Source organism: Triplophysa rosa, linkage group LG12 (assembly GCF_024868665.1).
Source record: "Triplophysa rosa linkage group LG12, Trosa_1v2, whole genome shotgun sequence".
Classification (NCBI taxonomy): domain Eukaryota; kingdom Metazoa; phylum Chordata; class Actinopteri; order Cypriniformes; family Nemacheilidae; genus Triplophysa; species Triplophysa rosa.
The window spans coordinates 13143825-13166853 of NC_079901.1; the positions used below are offsets into that span (position 1 = coordinate 13143825).

Below are 23029 nucleotides of genomic sequence, written 5' to 3' on the forward strand. Positions count from 1 at the left end.
CTGACAGAAAAATGCAACCTTACTTTTGTCAACATGTAAGTTTGAGTAAACTCTGTGATCATACCTCACATATTCATATACAGTAGTAGTCAAGTGATGTTCAACTTTGGAAAACTAACGTTTTTCCGCGTTTTTAAATATATAATTAAAGATGTAATACAAACTTTTAATGTTGCATAGGTGTTTGCGAAGAATTTAAAAAGGCTTGGCAAACATTACACATAACACGAGCAAAGCTTACCGAGTAACACCGTGTCTACACGGGACGTGACATGACAACCTGCTTGTTCTTAATGGGTTTGCCGTGTGGACAACATTTAAAATTATAACATGTTCTAATGTCTTTTGTCGTGTCGTGTCACGCCGGTTGCGTCAGGTGTAGACACAGTGTCAAGGCCCAGTAGAATGACTACAAAATATTACATATTATATATGTTTGCTTTATTTCCTGTGAGCTTTTTTGTTAATATATTCAAATACTTTTGTCACATAATTTTGTTAAATAAATACCATAAAAGTTTAGTGTTTTATGCATTCTGTGACATACACCTCACATTTTGGTTTACTCGAACCCGGACATCACTTTTGGCCACTGCTGTACATTACAAAGTTAGACACATTTATAAGATATTATATTCTACAAACCATTGATTCACACTACACACTTAAAAAAATAAAAATGGGATTATTGGAAAATAAACAAAGCTCTGTACTTCAGTTCTCACTGTTTTACTGTTCTTCAAACCTAGTCTTTTTGACCAACACTTTAAACAAATATTTTTGTGAAACATTGATTTACTCCTTGTCTTGCTTTAAAAAAAACCGGCAACACTACATGACCGGTTAACTATGTTAACGACTAATACTAATACTTATGTAAATATAAACCATACAGTAAGATAATAAAGCTAATATTAAATCCAGTCAATATGATGTAACCTTTATCAGTATTGTTAGGGGTTTGTTTGAGTTCTTACTGTACCTGTGCAAGCTTCATCATCATGTGTGCGAACACGTGCAGGAAACCCACAACAGCGTCCCACAACCTGCTGTGGGCCAGAGACTGCTGATTCCCCGTACAAGGACCCTGTCATAAAGAAACATCATAGAAGCGTCTTAAAGAAAGAGAAAAAAGCCAGAGACAGCAGCCTAAGCCAGAGAAAAGATGTTGATATATTACCTGTATGTACTCAGTCAGGCTGTTGAAGACCTGCTTAGCAACGGTCATTGCTTTAGAGAAGTTCCTTTTGCCTGGTTCATCAATGATGTCTTTCCCCGAGTAATACCAGTAGAAATCACTTATAGATTCCTGTGACGCAACACAAAAAAGTTGAAATAAGTCATGTGTTGTAGGTGTACGAATCATTTTTCGTTTGGTCAGGTCATACCTGCAGTCTGAGCAGATAGTCGACAGTGCAGATGATGATGTTGATAGTGGTTGTGCTGCCTGTCTGTGTGCGCAGATAGTTCTGGAAATCTGGAGGGTTTTAAAGACAGTGTTCTTATCTGTAAAGTTTCAGAGCCCATAAAAAAAAAATCAAGCACTCAAGCAGGATTTGTTTTTTGGAGCACTTTCACCAGCTCTTTTTTAAGATTCTCTTTTTTAACACAACAGTAGTTGTCCAAAGACAACAGAGAATGAACAGACGTGGTGGGTGAAGTATTCAACAGCTTTAGTCTGCAGCTGGGATGTCAGGAAACTCACCGTTGTTGTGGCCTTCACAGAGCAGTTGCAGGAAGCGGAAGAGGTCGCAAGTGAATTCATCATCCGACATCACTTTCTCCTCTAAAAGGGGACAAATGTGCACGCACGCACACACACACACACACACACACACACACACACACACACACACACACACACACACACACACACGCACGCACGCACGCACGCACGCACACAGTATGAGAGTTACAAAACAACATCAACAGAGGAGTGCTTGACTTTGTGGGTGACTAGACTCAAAAACACAAAGTCAAATGACATACATCTTTAATTTTTGGAACGTTTTTAAAGGAATTAAAAAAAGATTAAAACTGTTAACCTGTGAAACACGAAGAAGGGTTTTGTGCAAATGTTATCAGTATCATTTTATGGTGAAAATTGATTTTATTTTTTTAAAGGAATAGTTCACTTTCAAAATGAAAATTATGTCATTATATACACGCCCTCCTGTCAATTCAAACCTGTATGACTTTCTTTTCTTTGCAGAACACAAAATAAGATATTTTGAAAAATGTTGGTAACAGAAAACCGTTGGTCCTCATCAGTGTTGGGTACAGAATCCTGACATCCACAGACTGAAGCCCTCCCCTTCCCAGAATAAAAACACTAGACACAAAGTCTGATGAATCACATATTTAACAAACAAACATTATTAAATTCACTGATAAACAAAAATGAAAGATATACAGAGATACACAGACATAAAACACAACCAGCATGAAGACTGAAATGACACGATGAAACAGAGACAATTACCCAACAGATGAAGAAGAGCGTTGGTCTTCTCAGACAGGACCAAACTCAAAAACATCACACAGACACACATTAATGCAAAACAGATCTACTGCACTCCACAATATTTCAGATGAGGTTGGAGCCTCGGTGGGTTGTGGTTAAAGTGCTATGTCATGAATTTTGATATTTTTTCCTGAATACAGTAGGAAGAAGAATGTAAGAAATAGACATTGATACATATTATAAACATAACAGCAGTTTAGTAAACAAGGGTCCAATACTGAGTATCTGAAGCTATCAAAACATTTATGAAGTTGTGTTAAATTTTTAAATCTCCTAAAATAAATCTCCTAAAACTAAAAAGACACTCAGTTTTATCATCAGATCAGTTTTATCATGCAATTCACGCGTTACATCGTTGCCATCAGGTTATAAAAGATACAAATCTAAAATTGGAGAAAACAATTGGTTATGAGGATTTCCAACATATAAATATAGAGTGTGAAAACGTTACATTTTATAAAGATTATTAGTTATATTTATTTATAGGGCTGTTTTTATGGAGAACAAAAGGCCTGTTCACACCAGTATAATGTCACTAGGTATGAAATATTTCTTGACAAAGACAGCTCACTGATCATTCGCAAAGATCTTTTTTTTCATATACACTTGAAAGAGCTTGAATTGAGAAATTAACTGTCCTCTATCATAAAAAAACAACATAACAACAAAAAAATTCAAACACCTTTCCTCAGAATAAAAGAAGATTGAAGATAGTGTGAAGATTCTGACGTTGTAGTGCTTTCTCTTGTCAGGTTTTTACAAATAAAAATGTAGAGTTCATGTGAAAAGACATTTTGGTTACAATTTTCATTGTCGAATCTGTGAAGAAACATGTAGACACAAAGAAAGGATGTGTAAAACTCACTTTTGCCCTCCTCTGACACCATCCCAAGACCCTCAGCTTTATTCTGCCTCTCAAAAGCATTCAGGTCCAAAACACTGTTAACACACATAAATGTCTATTAAAGCACATTCCAATAAACCACATGCATCACTTTGGTACAATTATTTACAAAGACATGCAATCACAAAAGATACAACTTGAATGAAAAACACAAGAAACAAAGTGCCAGTGATTTACCTGCAGGTCTGCATGAGGGACTGTAAGCTCAGGAAGAAGCCCACATCTTTCTTGTCCTTCAGGTAGTCCAACATTCTCTGTCATGAGGACATGAAGTTTGGTGCGAATGATTTATGAGAACAAATACACAATACACAGGTGTATGATTTGTACCAGTGAAAAGAATGTTATAAACTGACCTGCTGAACGTCACAGTTGCCTCCGTTGAGGATGGAGATGCCAAGTTTGAGAGTAGAGGACACCATGGCTCCCGTCTCACCTGTGTGCAAATCACCTCATCAATCTCATATACGTATACTGTAATTCTAACCTGACCATCTAATGCAACAGCAATCATAAGGTGCTAAAAGGATACTTGTTCTTCATATATATACTGTATATATATGAAGAGTTTGGTAACTCCATTTTTTCTCCAAGTCATCATGTTTTTATTGTTTTATTGTGTTAGCTGTATTTTTTGTTATTTTGGCTTAAATCAAAACAAACCAACTGCAGTTTGATTGATATTCATTTTATTAAATTATTAAATTAAATTATTTTTAAAATTTTGGAACCAAACTCTTCATATATAGATTTACTTTGCATGCTGTCGTGCATATGTGACATGCTATGTGTTTATGATAACACGTGTGTAATATGACGTGAGTTCACCTGTGCAGGCGCTGATCATCTGCAGCACCATCTCGGCTGCTCCGCGTTCATGCAGACGGGACTGCTGGTACAGAAGCCTTTGCTTTTCCATCTCCTTGTCCTGTTAGACAAAAACAAACAGTCCAGTCAACACGAGGCCTAGTCCACACACCCATACCCCCCCCCCCGACCACCTAACACACACACATACCCACACAACAAGCAGAACCATGCATCCCTATAATGACATTCTAGCGTTTATCTGCTTCCTTAAAATATCTGTTGGGTTGCAAACGATAATAATGACATTCTAGCGTTTATCTGCTTCCTTAAAATATCTGTTGGGTTGCAAACGATAATAATGACATTTTAAATTTTTTGTCTAGAACTGTCTTTATGAACTGTTTTGAGTTCGGTAAATCCCTGCACACTGCTCCTATTTATTGTTTTACAATTCTAAAGTAAAAAGTGCTGCTTATAAGAACTAATATAATGATGGTGACTACAGAAAAATAATCAGCTTTTTAATGGGTATATAAAAGGGTTTCATCTGTATAGTATTCACTATATTAATCTGTCGTTTTTACAATACTAATATTTACTATCATAATATTTAAGTATATTACAGTTTATCAATATACTATAGTTACTGTACTATAACATACTATAATACTTATTATTATAAAACGGTCAGTTCTGGTCCTTGATTCTGGCTGAGCGGAGTTCTAAGCCGTTATAAAATACCCCAATATATAACGGCTGACCGCACCACATAGCCTAAATATCATTTTATTTACTTTATTTTATGAAACCTTGCTAAGCATACAGAATAACCGTTTTATAAAAGCAATAAGCCCCGCGAAGCAGTGGGTTACAGGGCATTTTATAACAGCTAAGGGTGCTATAACAAAGCCCTTAGCTGTTATAAAATGCACTGTAAACCACTGCTTCGCGGGGCTTATTGCTTTATAATGTACTACAGTATACAACAGTTAATACCAAAATACAGTACAGTATTTTTTCATGTGGGCCACCACAAAACCGGTGAAGGTCAAATAATAACAAATATATTGCGCATTTGCAATCTAAAACACTGTATGTTTGCAAGGTACATAATCAGTTCACAAAAAGATAAAATTCATACATATTTAAATCTGTTGATTTAGTCTACAGGCTGTGTCACCCATCTGCAGCCTACAGTTTGAGAAGCACTGGCATACAGTAAGATGATCTTTACAACGGTCATTACTCTTGAACGCACATTAGCTGGTTTATTTATGGCCGAAATGTGCTTTAAAAGGTTTTATATCCACCTGCTGCTACTCAGTTCTCACTTCTTGATCCCTTCACACTAGATATCGGCACTTTTGTACATACACACAGACAGCACATACACTCCACTTCTCTCACAAGTGCTATTAGTCATGTGTAATCGTTATTTGAGCCGTTCAAATCTGGTGGTCGCCACAAACGTTAGACTACAGCAAACAGACCTGCTCTCCCTGTAAGGAGCATGAAAGCACTGGCTCTTTCCTCTGTTTGAACCACCTTACACAGATAGGGGCTGCTCTTCTTACAAACCCTCGTCTGTATCAGCTCGCAGCAGCAGGGTCTCGCATAAGAATGGCTTTTTTAAAGAAAAGTGTGTCCCATCGGGTTAGAAATACTACATGCTCACGTGGGATCTTCTCTTCGCCCACTAGAAGACTTGGGCCAAAAACAGGAAAAACGTCATGGAAGTAGTCAAGCGGTCAAGTGCAAAGACCACAAGTGGGGGTATTTGGACGCAGCCTGTTATTTCAGTGTTTTTCTAAGCCTGCCTGTCACTAATCTACTGGCGCTTCGGGTGAAGCTGCAGCAGGTGTTAAAGAAAATGAAGGCCTTAGTCAGTCAAAATCTAAAGATTATACTTTCACAGGATATTATTTACATCACGTTACATAATACACAGCCGAACGAATCATTTGAGAGTCAGTCAAGAAGTAAGGTAATAATAACTGCCTATTATTAGAAAATTAAAGTGTTTACACATTTTATGTACATAAAAACTCCATAAACCAAAGGAGGACCAAATTAATTACTCTCCAATTAAATTTAAGTCCCCTAAAATGCATACTACTTTACCACACATTATCCTGTTGACAAAAAGAATGAAACAAGTTTATACAATGCACCAACCCATTAAGCCAGCTGCTGAACCCACCCTTTAAAGCACCCAAGCATTTGAGCTTTCCCTCCCCAGCAAAAAGCCTCTCCCACTCCCACCCTGCCCTGAGAGCCAGGCCATGTCCCACAAAGTGTGTGACTAAATCATGTACTGATGGGATCTGAAGTGTTTCCAACGTGTTGTCATTACCTGATGTTCAGATGTATGGTAGTGTGTTGTGTTTTGTACCGTGATGTTCTGAATATGCGTGTCTGTGCAGGCTTTTACTGTAGTCTTTGGTGAGTACAGAGAGGAAAACTTCAAGTCAATTCATAATGCAGACATGGAGACACGTTGGGAGACACACAAGGTTGGTACCGAATCTAAATTCAGAAAATTCTGTCAGCCTTTGAAGAACTTCACTCTCACAGTACTTTGGGTTGCTGGGAATGTGTCAAATATAAGAAACACTGCTTGGAAATAAAAAAGTCAAAAGTCTCAGATTAGATCTAATAATATTTGACTGTAGCACGCATTCAAACTAACGGTGCAATATTATCAATGAACGACATGCAAAAAACACAACTATTCAACAGTCTTCATTTTCGGACTGCATCCCACAAAGCTAAAAGTGATAGTTCACCCAATAATGAAAATGCTGACATACTCACCTTTATATCATTTCAAACCTGTATGACTTTCTTTCTTCCGCAGAACACAAAAGAAGATACAGTATTTTGAAGAATGTTCTTGCATTGGTTTTGTGTCCATGCAATAGAAGTGAATGGGTGCCGGCACTGTTTGGTCACCAACATTCTTCAAAATATCTTCTTTTGTGTTCTGCGGAAGAAAGAAAGTCATACAGGATTGAAATGACAAGAGGGTGAGCAAATGATGACAGAATTGTCATTTTTGGGTGAACTAATACGTCAATGCTGATATAATGATAACTCCCGATCTTCTGCGATGTGGAACTTAAATCCTTATGGACTGAAGGTGAGAGGGTGAAGCTTTGCTTTCTGAATTTAAATGGCAGCAGGAAGGACAAAACATATCCAGTGGGTCAGTGAAGCCGTAAGATACAGAAGATGCAGAAAGAATACAAATCTACAAGACAGCAGGGCTTTAGAGAGGTGGGACTGGTAATGTATTAGGAGACCAGTTAAGGGTTCTGATAACAGTGTGTGCATGTGTGCGTACTCAAGGATCGTGTTTTACACGCAAACGCACACTGTGGAAACCATCAACAGTGCTAATAGTGCTACTCTAAGAAGTCCAGGAGAACAAGAATGCAGTTTGGACGGCTGAGACAGCCCTGTCAATAAAAAGACCAGATATAGAAAGCATTTTGCTCTCCTGGCTCAGCAATTGAAACACTATTTATGGTCACATCACACTGCAGCTTTTTCATCTGCGAAGGAAGCCGGATTGGTCGAATCTGTGATGTGGTCAGCACGTCTTGCTCAGTTTTTGTTTGTTTTGTGTGCAGCCATCTCTCTGCACTCTCAAGTCATGCAACACAGACAAAAAGTCCAAGACACAAAGACTCAGAATCCAGCAAAGGAGTGCACAGATCAGTTCACAACGAGTGTAGAGCGAAACAGAGAGAGAGAGATGTGAGGACAGTGAAGAGGTGACGGTTATAGATGGAAAAGAGACATTGAGTGTGCGGGGTGCAGTGGTTTTGGGCGTGTTCACTCAGTGCGTGGCAGGAGCTGTAGCTGTTGGCTCCTCTGACTCCCATGGCCCCAGCCCCAGGCCCCCCCATACCATCTCTGTCTGTCGCACCTCAAAGGAGAGCTCCTCGCCCCCCTCCTCTCCCTCTTCATCCTCCTCACCAATGTGGCAGCTCTGCGTGGAGAAGTGTGAAGGATGTTAAAAATGATTGACACATGAACTTGAAGGAAAGTTTCTTTTGAGGAATGTGAGAGAACACATTTTTAAGGACGCTGATGCTGCTTTTTCCTTTGACGGAAAGCAAATGATGACTGAGCTTGTTAGTTAAACAACATGAGGTTGAATAAAAGATCACACCTTTCGTTCATCCGGATTAAGGTTCGACTATGGTTAAGCATAAATGATTCACGTTGTTCTATTGTGCCTTGTTTTCTGTCATCTGTGCGAGAGAATTAAGCAAGGTTCACTGTGGCCATAAAAATCCTTATCCAAAAGGTTTTGCCTGACAAGAATCGCAAAATTAAGACAAAGGCATAATATTGTACTGTACATTAAAAATCAACTTGAACTTACTTTTGCCATAATGTCAGCGTATGACATGTAGAGATGATCAACGTCAAGTTTACTGTGGTGAAGAGGAAAGAAATGTGAAACTACATAGAGTGAAAAATACGTACACATGAGAATTGATAGGAAATGCATTTCATGTGCAGTTTAGTTTAAAAAGTGAAAATTGAATTGCGCACGTTTTCTCGGTGAGAGCGGTACGGCTAAAATGAAGGATGAGCTGATGAAGGGGGTCCGGTTTCGCCTCGGTTTCCTCCTCTTCTTCCTCTTCCTGCTCCAGCGTTTTCTACAAAAAACGGTGCTGTTAACAAACTGAACTAAACCTCGATAGACAGCAACCCGGGGAGTGTCAACAAATACCCAGATCAGACTTACAGACAAATCGTCGATCATCTTGTCTTCAAATGAGTAACCTTCATTTTCGATCCAGTTGCGCCTGTATCCGTCAAGGAACATGTTAGATCCCCTATGCCTGGACGGGAAGCAAGACACGCAAGTCAAGAGCATTTCTGTTTGTGACAAACCCCCACCCGCTCCTTGACCTCACGTCTTATCCAACGAGAGACCCGAGAAAGACTGAATGTTGATACCTAGCAATGTTATAGAGCGGCGTCATCCTGAAGCAGGCCACCACCGCCCTGCGACGCTGTTTGGACAGAAGCTTGTGCCAAACCATCTTCTTGGATTTGAAAGGATGCTCAGTCTGATTGGAGGATGGAAAGAGAAAAATGGACTAACTGTGTTGGTCACTATATGTGTGTATGTGCGAGTTTGCGTGTCTGCAAACAGGCCTTACCAGCTCAATGTGGTAGAGAACGGCAGAAACCTCCTGAACTCTCTTCACAACCTTCTCAGCTGCATCGGCATCTTCAGCTTTACCTGAGGTCTCCTTATAAAGAGCCATCTGCCAGCGCATGGAAGGGTCCTCTTCCTACAGAGACATGTGTAGCTGTCCACGGTCACATTATACATCATGACGATTCTTTAGCTGACTGCGTGTATTCTTACCTTGCCGTGAAGATGCAGGTTATTCTGCAGAAACTCTCTTACTTCCTCATCTGTGTCTTTCTGTAACGTACAAATAGGTCAAACACTGATCAATAAAAATGCTTAAATCATTAAGTCATTTTAAAGGAACGTTATCATTTATTTGTCAGTTGTTTTGTATGTGTACATTCGATACTAAAACCAAGTCGGAAGCTATGTGGCTTTAACTTGTGTACCAGAGAGTAGCGGATCTTGGCCATGTTAATGAGCTCTTGGTCTGCAGGGGAACACATGTTGAGACCGATGGGCAGCAGTTTCTTCAGGGCGGCTACAATCAGTGAGGTCTGAACAGAGTAACGGTCTCCACGGCGCTTCTTCTTGGTTCGCTCAACATCTGAACCGCCACCCTACAAAAAGCTTGCAAAGTTAGACTGACACAGAGATGCTCTTCCTTAAGAAAAAGGTTTGATTAAAACAGACTCTGTAAAAATGTCCCTGCTGAAAAAGCCTAAATCAGCTTGTGATTGTCTTAGATGGGTCTTAGGCACTTTCAGCCTGCTAAACCAGTTTAGCTACAAAACAAAAAATCACATTTAGTATTTTTGTCTTGTTTTTTTCCCAGTACAAACATCTAAAAATTAAATTAAGATACATTCACCTGAAAAGCAAATTGACCTAAGATGTTAATTAAGTTAATGCTTAAAATAGGGGCGTCACGATATCAGTGCTGTAGTACTTGAGTCAGGATTCGAGACGTTTTTCTGTGGTCTAGGACTTGTCTTGAACTCGTTGGTATCTGCACTCGGACTTGTCTCGGACTCGGTCATTGGACTCGCCAAATGTTAGTTGGTCTCGAACGAGTCCGATGATATTTTCTCCTTCCGAACAAAACCATTGATGAAGCATTTATGTTTGCTTTAGTTGGACTCTTGGCTTTCATTAAGTTAATTCTGTTCCCTCATGGAGTAGGTTACTTTTTGTGATGGGTGTCGAGCTGTAAAAAAGATGATAAATAATACTAAATGAAATTATACTAAATGACTGATTTGAGTGTTCTGATTCACAACGCTAAGATACTGTGCCAAATTAAATGGTTACTGTGATACTGTGCCTCAACAATTGTATTTTAGCACACTGTTATAACAGACAATGAAAACCTAATGTTAAAACACAAGAATCAAAAAACCCAACTAAAGAAAATACTGATCACAATAATGATGTTTGCTGAAACTTCTACATTTTTTCAACATTAATTGCGGTGGCAAAAGTGGATTCAATGCAGTTATCACCGACAAGTCAACAAGCTGAGAGTGGGAACATTTTCCATTGGAAGACCAGAATGTGATTGTTACACTACAATAAAAAGATCTGAAGTTGCACTTCGGCTTTATGTGACTTTGGTGAAATATCTATAGCTAAAGTAAATAAAATGACCTAATTTGATCTGCTTTTTGAGCATTACAAATAAAGTATGTGGTCTTGATATTTGAAGAGGATTCTTTTTTCTGTCTCTGTCTGGACCGTCTCATTTGGACTCGGTCTTGACTTGGACTCGAACCTCTTTGAACTTGGACTTGACTTGGACTCGAACCTCTTTAGACTCGGTCTCGACTAGTGCTGGTCTTGGACTTAGACAAAGATGGACTTGACTACAGCCCTGCACGATATCAGGATTTCAGTACATGGTTATTGTGGGCAAAAAACACAATAACAATATTATTGTGATATCTATGAAATGTTTTTTAAAAATAAATAAATGAGACAAATTCATCTTTAATTTTGTTACTTTTGTGTTTATTGTATTTATTTAATGTTCATGTATTTTTGGCCAATGAATCACACTGTTAAAATATGAGTGTAGACATATTATATTAATAAATTACATTATGTGTAGTATTAACATATTATGAATAATCATGGTTTTTAACAAAACGATATAGTCAAAACCACTATACTGTGACACTCTGAAAATGGGATAAAAATATAAACTTGAATAGTTTTACCTCTTTATTAAGGACTTACTTCAAGTTTCTTTTTCTTACTTGTTTTAAATATAAACTCAATTTAAAAACAAGATTTGTCTTGATCTTGTCAGTGTAAATAATGTCATCTTGCTTCTCAGAGAAATGTAAACTTGTACTGAAAAACGTTAAAGGTCACTTTTTAATATAAATAAAAAAATAAAATTAATATAAATGGAAAACAAAACAAAAATACTAAGTAAGAAAGTAAGATTTTTTTACAATGTAGAGCAGTGAAAACCAGCTAAGACCAACAATCCAGCTTGATCTGAGCCGGGGTTTTTTTAGATTTTGTTGGCAAAAAATGCTTTCTAGATTAATATTTCGAATATAGAAACAATTCTCTGTAAACATCTCCCTTCTGTAAGTGTATTTGCTCTGAAGTTTATCATTAGCTACAGGTTTAACATTGTTAAAAACTGTTAATGTCTGAAACAAAGGGGTAACTTAAATGGAAAAACCGAAACTGGGAAATTAGCTATCATCGAGGGAAAATAACACCATGCTTCAAAGGCAGCCAAAGTCAGACACAACAACTACAGTTATATCAGTGCAGCATGGCACATGTGAGTATTATCAGTCAGATCACTAACAGGTCAATGTAACTAAACATACAGCAATCCCAGTGTTAGTAGTGTAAAGTAGTGCAAAACGGCACACAAGAAATCAGCACTAGGCTTTGGGGTCCGCTCCGTCTCTTAAACACACGACCCCCTTCATCTGTGGCTATAAGATGACATTACTGACTGTTGCCTTCTACAACAAGAGCTCCCTCTGGCCTTTCAGCTTCAGAGAAGAAGAAAAAGAAGAGACTGCACATGATGACAGGACATAAAATACAAGAAGAAGAGACGAGACAAGATGAGATGAGACAACACAAGACATGACGAGAGAACAGACGAAACAAGAAAGGAGACAAAACAATACGAGATGAGACAAGACAAGAAGAGCCCTGATGAGAAGATAACACATGACGCTACAGTAATGACTGTCTCACAGCAGAGAGAGGGAAGGTTTTATTTCTGCATCATGAAAACTTCCATAGTACTAGATGACACCTAGTGAGGGTAGTGAGGTCGCGGTTGGGTCTGGGTAACAGAATGAACACAAACTCACACTGAAGAAATTGAACTATAATAGATGGAAGTAAAATTTAGGCAAAGTTTGGACTAGATATGATGAATTAAACAAAGGGAGGGAAATATTAGATGAGAGATGTAAAGAGAACTGTTCTCTATTATGAAAAGGCATATTCTCTCACTATATTGACAATGTGCTCTTCTATTAATGACGGGTAATGCGTTGATAATGATGTCTTTTTACGATTGCCCCTTATGAGGGAGCATCACCGCCAGAGCTAGTTGGGAAAAAGATCAAACATAAAAAACAAACAACAGGAAAACAGCACTGAAAGATAAAAAAACCAGACAACTCTTCAACAACGTCCAGCATACAAAATCCATCAGACGGCACATCAATCAAAATCACTGTCAGGGTGATGGAACTCAAATTCAGCGAGAAGAAAAACTCTCCAGCTGAAGAAAGTGCCATGATGCCCGAACTAATATCTAGAACTGAGGACTTTCATCAAACAGGCTACAAACACACATCACACACACTGGCAGTGAATGTGATTTTGTACTTTTTAAGAAACTACACGCTGGCATGTGCAAGTGAACATTATGATCTAAATGCATAACTTTGTCTCATTGGTGAATTTAAAGGCCCTCTCACATTAACTTGAATGTATATGTGGAGTGTGTGTGCAGTATATGTGTATCAGTTTGCCAGTGTGTGTGTGAGCCTGATGAAAAACCTCGGCATTGCGCGCCATGCGATCAGCACAGCTCTTTTATTTCATCGTGCAGAAACTCAATCTGACCTCTGCGTCCCCGCCCTACAGGCCCCGAATCCACAGCGAGACAGAACACAGAGAGAGATAGGAATGTTAAAACTAGACAGTAAAGCCCATCCTCACAGGTGGGCACAAAACATCCTCCTGGATCTATAAACCCGCTGTGAGAGCAGACACAGTGTTTGCCCTAGACAGGATGTGATGTCAGCAGTCTTCTAATGATATTCTGAACAATATTTATTAAAGAACAAATGGTAGAAACATGATTGAATAAGATGGAGATGGTACATTAAAGAACAAAAGCAAAGTTGCGTTTAAACACCAAATCTATGAGCGGCAGACTGTGAACGGCCTCACCTTGCTCATTTTGCTTTTGCTGTCAGCGGTGAGGAAGGACATGTTATTGATCTCATTCATCACCACAAAGTTCTGCTCCTCACGCTTGAAGTTCTGCAAAAGTGCACGATCAAGTGAAGCATCATTACAGATGGGATATAATAAACGTTTCCAGAACATTACAGAACAGAATGAAGCACTTACGTGAGATTTGGACCAGAAGATGAAAACTTCTCCAACCATTCTGAAGAGGTCCTCAGCATCAGGATCGGGACAGGTCAACCACCTCGCTCTATAAACATTAGGGAAGAACTGAGTATGTGTTCAGCCTAACTGTACTGTATATATGCTTTATGGGACTGATGTAAGTACCTGTTGTTGTCCACGTATCGGATGAGCAGCGGGTAAAGAGCATACAGATCCCTGCAAAGCACAGCAAACTCATCCCGGATGGTTCCCTGTTCACTGTCCACCTCGCCCTCCATCCGCAGCTGATCCTCCTCTGCCACCACCTTTCCAGTACGCTTCTTCAGCTTCTCCATGGTGGGAATGAAGTGGGACTTGAGCATCTCTGGCTTCGCTCTGCTTACGATTGGCTGAGCAAACACTGAGGAAAAACATCAAGAGGAAACCCAGAAGTACATAACCAGCATTGATTATTGATCACTTATTTATATTGCTGTGTGAAATATGTTGTAAAGCAATGTAGTGTAATGCATCGCATTGTAATCTAATGTTATGTAACATATTGTAATGTTATATAGAGTAAAGTATTGTATCATAAATGTAATTATAATGTATTGGACGTAATGTAATAGTGTAACATAATGTAGTGTAATGTAACATTGCAATTTAGCATAATGTTAAGGTATCGTAGTGAAGAATTGTATTGAAATGTTTCATATTAAGTAACCATATAATTACATAATATAATGAATACCTAATTACATAATCAATATTGTGTATCATACCATAAGTATTGTAATGTAAAGCAATGAATTGTAATGCATTGAATCATAATGCATCAAAATGAAATCGATTGTAATGCAATATAACGTAATGCACTATAATGTATTGGTCTAGCTTTTGCTGAAACTAGTAACTTTGTATTAGCACCTATTGTATTATTGCTCCTGTATGACATATCGCTTATTTCTCCCTGAACTCTCTGTAAGTCGCTTTGTATAAAAGCGTCTGCTAACTGACTAAATGTAAATGTAAATGTAATGCCATGTAATTTATCACAATGTATCGTAATGTAACATAGCGTAATGTAAAGTATCATAATATATCATATTATAATGCATTGTGTCGTAATGTAATGACTGGTAATGTATCGTAATTTTATGTAGCATAACATAACGTATCATAATGTAATGTATTGTATATATGGTAATCGAATGTAATGAATCACAATGTAATGTATTGTATCATATTATAACGCAATGAATAGTAATGTGATGAATGGTAATGTATCATAATGTAATGTGATGTGTAATGTAACATAATGTAATGTATCCTATTGTAACGTAATGTATCGTGTAATGTAACAAAGTAATGTAAAGTATCATAATGTATCATATTATAATGCATTGTGTCGTAATGTAATGACTGGTAATGTATCGTAATTTTATGTAGCATAACATAACGTATCATAATGTAATGTATTGTATATATGGTAATCGAATGCAATGAATCACAATGTAATGTATTGTATCATATTATAACGCAATGAATAGTAATGTGATGAATGGTAATGTATCATAATGTAATGTGATGTGTAATGTAACATAATGTAATGTATCCTATTGTAACGTAATGTATCGTGTAATGTAACATAATGTAATGTAATGTATCATATTATAATGCATTGTGTCGTAATGTAATGACTGGTAATGTATCGTAATTTTATGTAGCATAACATAACGTATCACAATGTAATGTATTGTATATATGGTAATCGAATGCAATGAATCACAATGTAATGTATTGTATCATATTATAACGCAATGAATAGTAATGTGATGAATGGTAATGTATCATAATGTAATGTGATGTGTAATGTAACATAATGTAATGTATCCTATTGTAACGTAATGTATCGTGTAATGTGACATAATGTAATGTAAAGTATCATATTATAATGCATTGTGTCGTAATGTAATGACTGGTAATGTATCGTAATTTTATGTAGCATAACATAATATATCTTAATGTATCATAATGTAATGTAGCATAATATAATGTATCTTAATGTATCGTAATGTAATGTGGTGTATCATAACATTTGGTAAGCTAATGCAATGTATCATAATGTAATGTATCGTAATGTAAACTTGATGTTTTGTAATCAGTTTTATGCACATTGAATTTTCATCTTACCTGCCAGTCTCTTCATCCAGGAAGCTTCATCAATGCCCAGATTATTGACCACTATCTTCATGATGCTGCCCAGAAGTTGATTGAGCTGTTCAGAGGTGACATCGGTGCAGAGACATCCCTCCTGCTCAGGGAAGTTCTCCAGTCCTCTCTCCCACCAGCGAGGCAGGTAGTTACACAACATAGGCAGGGTGATCTCAATCACATGAGGCATCTCTGTGTAACGGGCCCCACTCTCTGCTAGGTCTCCGATCTCCTTCATCAACACATCAAGCTCAGGGATGTCCAGGCACAGCTCCTGTACTTGACTGGGCAGACCCAGAACTAGAAGATAGAGGATAAAGAAATATCCTGCTTTGGTCTAAAACACTAAGCATAACTGATAAGCATTCACGGTGAGCTACTGACTTGTCCTCTCTCTTGGGGTTTTGGTAGTGTACACAGAGTATGAGTTGAATTCGTTGAGGTTAGGCTCCAGGAAGGCGACAGGCATGGCAGCGGCCAGATGAGCCAAACACTCTCCTAGAGCTGGCCTTTGGCTGTTTGACATCGCACAGTAACGTTCAGCAATGAAAAACACACATTAACAGTGTAGAAATGTTTAAGACACATTAACAGTGAGCAGCTTGCTTACTTCTCAGCATGAGGGGTCTTTACAGTGCCCAGTGAGTAGATGCTGCACATGATCCGATAACAGGATATCTGCAAGTCATCCACTGAGTGATAGAGAAAGAAACATGCAATATGAATAAATCTTATTTGTCTTCATCACATCATCTAAAAAACAACTCACTCATGACATCATCTCCAAACTGGTACTGGGCAATGTGGTCGAACAGAGAGGTGAGCACTGGCAGAAGAGCTATGGTGGTGTAGTTTATATTCTGAGATACACCTTTCACCTGTTAAACAAACATACAGAGAAATAAAAAGACTTAGCAACATTAACAAAGAACAAGGGAACATCAAGACTATTTTTATATCTGACCTGGTTTTTAGTCGACACCTTCCCTAATTTAAGGTTCTCAACCATCTTCTCAATATCATCGGCAGCGCTTTCAAAAAAGGAGCGCAGACCAGCCTTCACAATCTCAGGCCCAGATTTCATCACAGTCCTGGAGAAAATAGAAGGGAGGACAGCAGTACAAAAGTGATGACACGGGGTTAGGTGAGGAAGAGAAATATTCAACACAGGGATTCATGTGGTCAACAAGAGTACCTGGCATCCAATGAGTGGGACAGGATATGAAGACAGTTGACCACTGCTGAAGCATCAGTGCCTGCACACAAACACACACACACACACAGAGCATGACACGACATGCCTTTAAGTTTTGCACCCTGGTCTTCAATGATCTTTTCTAACCTTGCTTTGAAATCTGTACTGGAATATGATAATGTTATAAAGCATGCCTTCCTTTGGACTTCTAAGTCACACATAAAAATTCTGAATTGCATTACATGTAAAATCATTTTAAAAAGTTGCCCAAACTTACAGGATGATGCCTTAATAAGCGTTTCAAAAGCAGTTCTTGGCCACCAATGACTACCATAGTTTTCCAACTATATTAGTCAACAGTGCCCCAGATCAGTTTGGTACAAACATTCTTCCAAATATCTTTCTTTGTGTTCAGCAGAACAAAAAACTTTATACAAGTTTGGAACATGAGGGGGAGTAAAGGATGACAGAATTTTCTACTGTAATTCTATACTATCATTTTCAACTATAAGCAAAGTACGAATGTTGTTACCTATATAGTGATTTTAGTGGATGCACACTATAAAGCCAGTTCCCCTCAAGTTGAGCATTTTATTTCAAGCAAATATTTTATATGTTGTCAGGTCCAATTGATATTACAAGTGATATAACAGCCACTGCAGATTTTCTTTTGAAATACTGACATGAGAATGCCTAATATTGTAAGTGAAATTAGCAAACACTGCAACAAATGCATCAAGTTAAGCAAAGCACAGCAAATCAGAGACATTCAGATAAGATAAGAAAGAAAGAAACTGCAAGAATTTAGGCAACTATTGAGATCGGGTATATGGATGATGTCAAACATAAAATAAAAGGGGAATGAAGGTTTAAAAAAATGAGATGTGGCAACAGGCCATCATGCAGGATTCTTACCAAAGAGGGAAACTCTGTGTCTCACCAGACCGGCCAACTTACAGAAGATACTGAAGCAAGACAAGAGCAAGATCAAGACAGAGATGAAAAATAGAGGGTGGCAGGGTCGGGAAAGAGATAATGGTGTAAAAATGAAAACGGAGTAAGGTCAAGATGACAGGAAATATGAGCAAAACAATGCAGTACATAGAAGATGTAACAAAAGAATGAAGGGACCCATTGTAAAAAAAAACTCCAGGAGGGGGGCAGAAAACACAGACAAGATCAAGTGTGAGGAGTAGAGAGGATGTGACAGGTCACAATATTAAAACTATCATATAGTACATGAACGGAAATTAAAGTTTTTTTAAAAATGCAAAATTACAGTAATTAGATAGGAATCTTAAGAAAAAGACGTGTAGGATATAAATTAAATGACAACAAAAAAAAAAACAGGCAAATTAAGATTAGTATTAGTTACCTAGCGATCATCTCCTTCTCTTTGTTGGAGGCGTGGCCACCACTGCCCAAGACTTTAGCAGGTGTGGACAGGAAATACATGCAGTGATTCTTAAAATACTGGTTTATCAAGGGAAGCAGAATCTACAGGCAAAGAGAAAAGAAAGACATTTACACAAGATGGAAACCAAAATTTCAAAGCTGAGCTTCTATATGCCAGTCTCAGGTGTCTCACCTTAGCAAAGAATTTAATTTCTTGCTCATGAGGAGATTTCTCAACTCTTCCGCTGCTCACAACAGCCTCTAGAGTAACAAACAAACACACAGAATATGAATCAAAAACAACTTTATGAAGAGCATCTGCAGTGCTTTGGATCCAAGGAGTGGCGGCTATACCAAGATGAGCAATAAACTCCTGTGCGATCTCCATCCACTTCAACAGCTTCTGTAGGAACCCGTAAGCAAAACGCTTCTCAATGGAGGAAATCTCTTGCTCCATGTCCTTCAAACCTCTGGAGAGCAAAATATAAGGGTGAGAGGAGTGTCCAAGTGGACTTTTTTGATCGACATCGTCATCAATAGGTACCTGGTGACAGCGAATCCGTTAAACTGGAGGAATTTGAGCAGATCTTGAGCTTTCTCTCTATCTCGTGCCTTCTCTTTGGCTGTCAGTGTGTCATATGGTACCAGCAAAGGATGGGTGCCACCACCTATCAACACCAAAATCACCAGAAAATCAATTCCACAATTTCTGCAGTTTGGGTGTCAAGGCTATTCAGATCAATAATGACATTATACCCTTGGCTTGGAGCTCCATTTTCTTTTTACGGCCCCATGTGTTGTGGTAATTCTCAGCAAGCTGTTCTGCCATAGACTACAAGGAAACAACATGTAAGTACATTAAACCAGAATTCATTTTATGTGCATTCTTGTTTTTTATACACAAAATCACATCCATTACACAAATGTCATAGTTGCAATCATATAGGCAGGGGTTAAATTAGGCCGGGGCCGTTCGGCACATATGCTGACCTGCTCCTCGCATGTGCACGGCTCTTCTGGTGTTATGGAGCGGCACTCCGTCGTGGCCCAGCTGTGCCCCAGTATGAATCTCAAGTTTAAGTAACAATTTACCTTTTTTGTCAGTGTATACACTCACATTTCTAATAGAGGAAAAACGGATCTACAACGTAGTAACCCAACTCGCAGTCCTGCATTAATCGCGTGCACGCAGAAATCATTCCCTGCATTCCAGTGATCATCCCTATGCCCTACTCTCTTCGAAGCTTAAAGCTCTTGATGTGTAAGCCCTGAAGGAAAAACCACAATCGTCCGTTTAAAATTCACTTGGCAAAAGGAGCAATAAACACAACGTCATTTTCTTTTTATTTGGCGTGACGTTTTGTATGGTGTCCCCTTCCCGAAGGGCCCTTCGGAGGGAGTTATATTCTGTCCGGACGCACCGGGTGTCTGCGTGCGCTTGTGTTTCCTTTCTGCAGCGCCCAGCCGCGCACTGTCTATATTTGCGAGCTGTAGACTCATTGTGAATGTTTTATGAAGTTTTGACAGAAAAGTACTGGAAATACACAGGTCATCCATACAATTCTGTGGACATTAATAAATGAAGATATTTGATATTGACACAAGAAAGGGCACAGGCCTACAGAGAGATCTTATTCTTATCACGTGTAGCTTTGTAAACTGCTGGCATCTAGAATGAGTTTGATCAGCATTTTATTGTTCATAGCAAAAGGCTGTCTCAACTTCTATTTTACAGTTTGTCAATTAATAAGATTATAAGCTTCATACTTTATACGCACCCCTCAAAATCCCACACAGAGCCCCGGCACATAACAAATCCCACTTTAACCCCTGCATATAGGTGATAATATACCTGTAGCTCTCTGGACAAAGCCATGCTTGTAAGGTCCACCGGTTGGGGAGAGTATCCCTGGCTCGGGTCATAGGTTGCCTGTGGGAGATACAGAATATACAATAGGTATGGAGGATGGGTTTATTCAACATACTTTCCATTTCCTTCTATCTGATTTTGAATTTCAGGTGAATTTGAACATCTCTTCTTACATGAGCAGTCTGAGAGATCTTCCTTGTGGTCTTTACTTCCACTTTTTCAGTTTCTCCATCTCTGGCTTTTTCCAAAGTCCATTCCCAAGCCAACATGGCCTTGATGGACTCTTTAAAGGGCCAGCGATAGATCTCCTTATCCTAAATAGAGATGATACAAGAGTGGGGTTGACCTTCTTTCCCCTTATGAACCAATAATGCAAACCCAAGAAGACAGGGAGACATCAATAAAAGAGAAAGAGATTAAGACCTTCTCTGAGAAAGTCTTGTACGGCCGGAGCATGGGGTGGGTTTTGCCGTCCTCATCTAGAACCTCTCCATAAGTCCAGTTGTTTTGGATCTTAAAGAAGAAACATAAGTGTTACAAGCCTGTTCTTAACCCCACTGTGGTGTTTTGGAAGTGAATCATGAAATAAGAGAGGAACCGGGAGTGCTCATACTGTCCTCACCTTCTCAAAAGCCCACTTATCATGCGTGTGCTCAGCATATTTGTTAATAAAAGCATCCAGCCTCTCAGGAATGATGGTACTGCAATGATTCAGAAAGGAACAATAAAATAAAACGATTTAACTGTTTGCGTTGTCTGTTTAAACAAAACAACGTGCATCTTCATAACATCACTGAGGTCAAATGTGAAGTCTATTGTTTTCTGCAATATCTCAAAGTTAGCATTGATTATTTTAAAGGTGATTGTTTTGTTTTCTTACTTGGTTGTTTCCACTGGTTTGGGATCGAAGTTGCCCTCAGCGTCAACAGATGCTTTCTTCTCAGTCATGGATGAAAAGCTAGCATCTACGTAGTCTGGAGGAATGGCACCAGCAATGGCACAGATGCAGGGCATGGCGATCTTAAACAGCTCAGCATCAAATTTCTACAGAGATGAGAGTCTGAGTGAGTCTGTGCGTATGAACAAACATTTGAATTCCTTCATTAGAAGCATTTATTTTGTCACACCTTGTGTGCGAGGGACTCAAAGATGCCCCAGAAGAGTTTTCTAGAAAGATGTAACTCCTCTTCTGATGTGACTCCAAAGTTCGCCCATCCGTTAGGCAGGCAATAATACTTCCAACAGCGCTCGTAATGATTGGTCAGCAACTGAAGAGAACAAGGTAATAAATAAATGAAATAAACTGTCACTAAAATCTGGTTACACTTGTTTTTTATATACATTTTTACGCTTTATCGCAAACAAATCTAACACCATCATGTGATGTAGCAAATGGAAATTCATTCATCATTTACTCATCCTCATGTTATTTCAAATCTGCATGACTTTCGTTCCTCTGCGGAACACAAAAGAAGGTATTTTGAAGAACGTTGGTAACCAAACATCACTGGAGCCCATTGACTTGCATTGTACGGACATTTCTCAAAATATATTTTTTTGTGTTCCACAGACGAAAGAGTCATACATATATACAGTACGTTTTAAACAACATGAGGGTCAATAAATGATGTCAGAATTTTTATTTTTGGGTGAACTATCCCTTCAAGTGTTGAGGTGAATCACACTAAATGGAATAAGAAGAAAATGCATGTGTACTTGCATACCTTGAGGGGCATCTTGGCATACTCGTTTAGGATTGGCACATCAAACACAAGCCTCCTCAACAGATGCTGCAACATAGATGGCCTCAAATATCTAAAAGTACACAAACATGACTTAATTAGGCACAAAATATACTGTATTTGATGTTAAATACAGTCAAGTGCTGATTTTTGAGGAATTGACTAACTTCACAAGAGACATGAGACAGTCCTCTATAACGTCCCTCTGGGCCTTGGTTAGGGCTCGGCCACGGGAAAGTCTGTAGATGGTGTGCAGCATAGAGTCGATCATAATAGCCCGATGGTCTGTGCCAGCGAACAGTGGGGCACACTTAGTGAGCAGAGGCAGCACAGCTGAGCACAGGTAACGGTTGAGAGCGAGTGCCATCTCTGTGGTGCTGAACGCCAACTGGAGGATCAAAAACAAGATCACTGTGTTGCACATGTAATAGCCGTTATGAGATTTTGTTTTAAACAATTTGCATAACTGTTAACTATTCTTGTACACAAGTTGTATATTAAGCACTTTCTGTTTCATTTATTTTTTATTTTTAACAAATCACATATTAAATTAAGTCTGAAATACAGTATATCTTAAATTTGCTCATTTCATTTTAAACA

The 23029-nt window shown here is 38.5% G+C and overlaps 1 protein-coding gene across 13 annotated transcripts in view; it reads right to left on the reverse strand.

The window, feature by feature from the left end:
* Positions 1-23029, reverse strand: part of ryr1b (ryanodine receptor 1b (skeletal)) — an 83949-nt gene that overhangs the window by 12743 nt on the left and 48177 nt on the right. For 6 of the 13 annotated variants that reach the window (XM_057348239.1, XM_057348228.1, XM_057348236.1 and 3 more), the window contains 40 exons: positions 22597-22817; positions 22412-22502; positions 21815-21955; positions 21568-21731; positions 21310-21388; positions 21111-21200; positions 20861-21001; positions 20670-20747; positions 19574-19649; positions 19362-19485; positions 19172-19287; positions 19011-19078; positions 18798-18919; positions 18338-18387; positions 17423-17483; positions 17192-17318; positions 16997-17105; positions 16838-16919; positions 16612-16742; positions 16207-16527; positions 14197-14431; positions 14029-14116; positions 13846-13938; positions 13516-13530; positions 9849-10019; positions 9634-9693; positions 9422-9556; positions 9216-9328; positions 9001-9097; positions 8805-8911; positions 8632-8683; positions 8152-8232; positions 4257-4356; positions 3785-3864; positions 3606-3682; positions 3390-3463; positions 1706-1786; positions 1389-1477; positions 1181-1309; positions 983-1087 (listed from right to left, as the gene is read on the reverse strand). In XM_057348239.1, coding sequence (XP_057204222.1) covers positions 983-1087; positions 1181-1309; positions 1389-1477; positions 1706-1786; positions 3390-3463; positions 3606-3682; positions 3785-3864; positions 4257-4356; positions 8152-8232; positions 8632-8683; positions 8805-8911; positions 9001-9097; positions 9216-9328; positions 9422-9556; positions 9634-9693; positions 9849-10019; positions 13516-13530; positions 13846-13938; positions 14029-14116; positions 14197-14431; positions 16207-16527; positions 16612-16742; positions 16838-16919; positions 16997-17105; positions 17192-17318; positions 17423-17483; positions 18338-18387; positions 18798-18919; positions 19011-19078; positions 19172-19287; positions 19362-19485; positions 19574-19649; positions 20670-20747; positions 20861-21001; positions 21111-21200; positions 21310-21388; positions 21568-21731; positions 21815-21955; positions 22412-22502; positions 22597-22817 — 4374 coding nt within the window. The remainder of the gene's footprint in view (positions 1-982; positions 1088-1180; positions 1310-1388; positions 1478-1705; positions 1787-3389; positions 3464-3605; positions 3683-3784; positions 3865-4256; positions 4357-8151; positions 8233-8631; positions 8684-8804; positions 8912-9000; positions 9098-9215; positions 9329-9421; positions 9557-9633; positions 9694-9848; positions 10020-13515; positions 13531-13845; positions 13939-14028; positions 14117-14196; positions 14432-16206; positions 16528-16611; positions 16743-16837; positions 16920-16996; positions 17106-17191; positions 17319-17422; positions 17484-18337; positions 18388-18797; positions 18920-19010; positions 19079-19171; positions 19288-19361; positions 19486-19573; positions 19650-20669; positions 20748-20860; positions 21002-21110; positions 21201-21309; positions 21389-21567; positions 21732-21814; positions 21956-22411; positions 22503-22596; positions 22818-23029) is intronic. The other 7 variants (XM_057348240.1, XM_057348235.1, XM_057348230.1 and 4 more) reach the window with 3 other exon arrangements.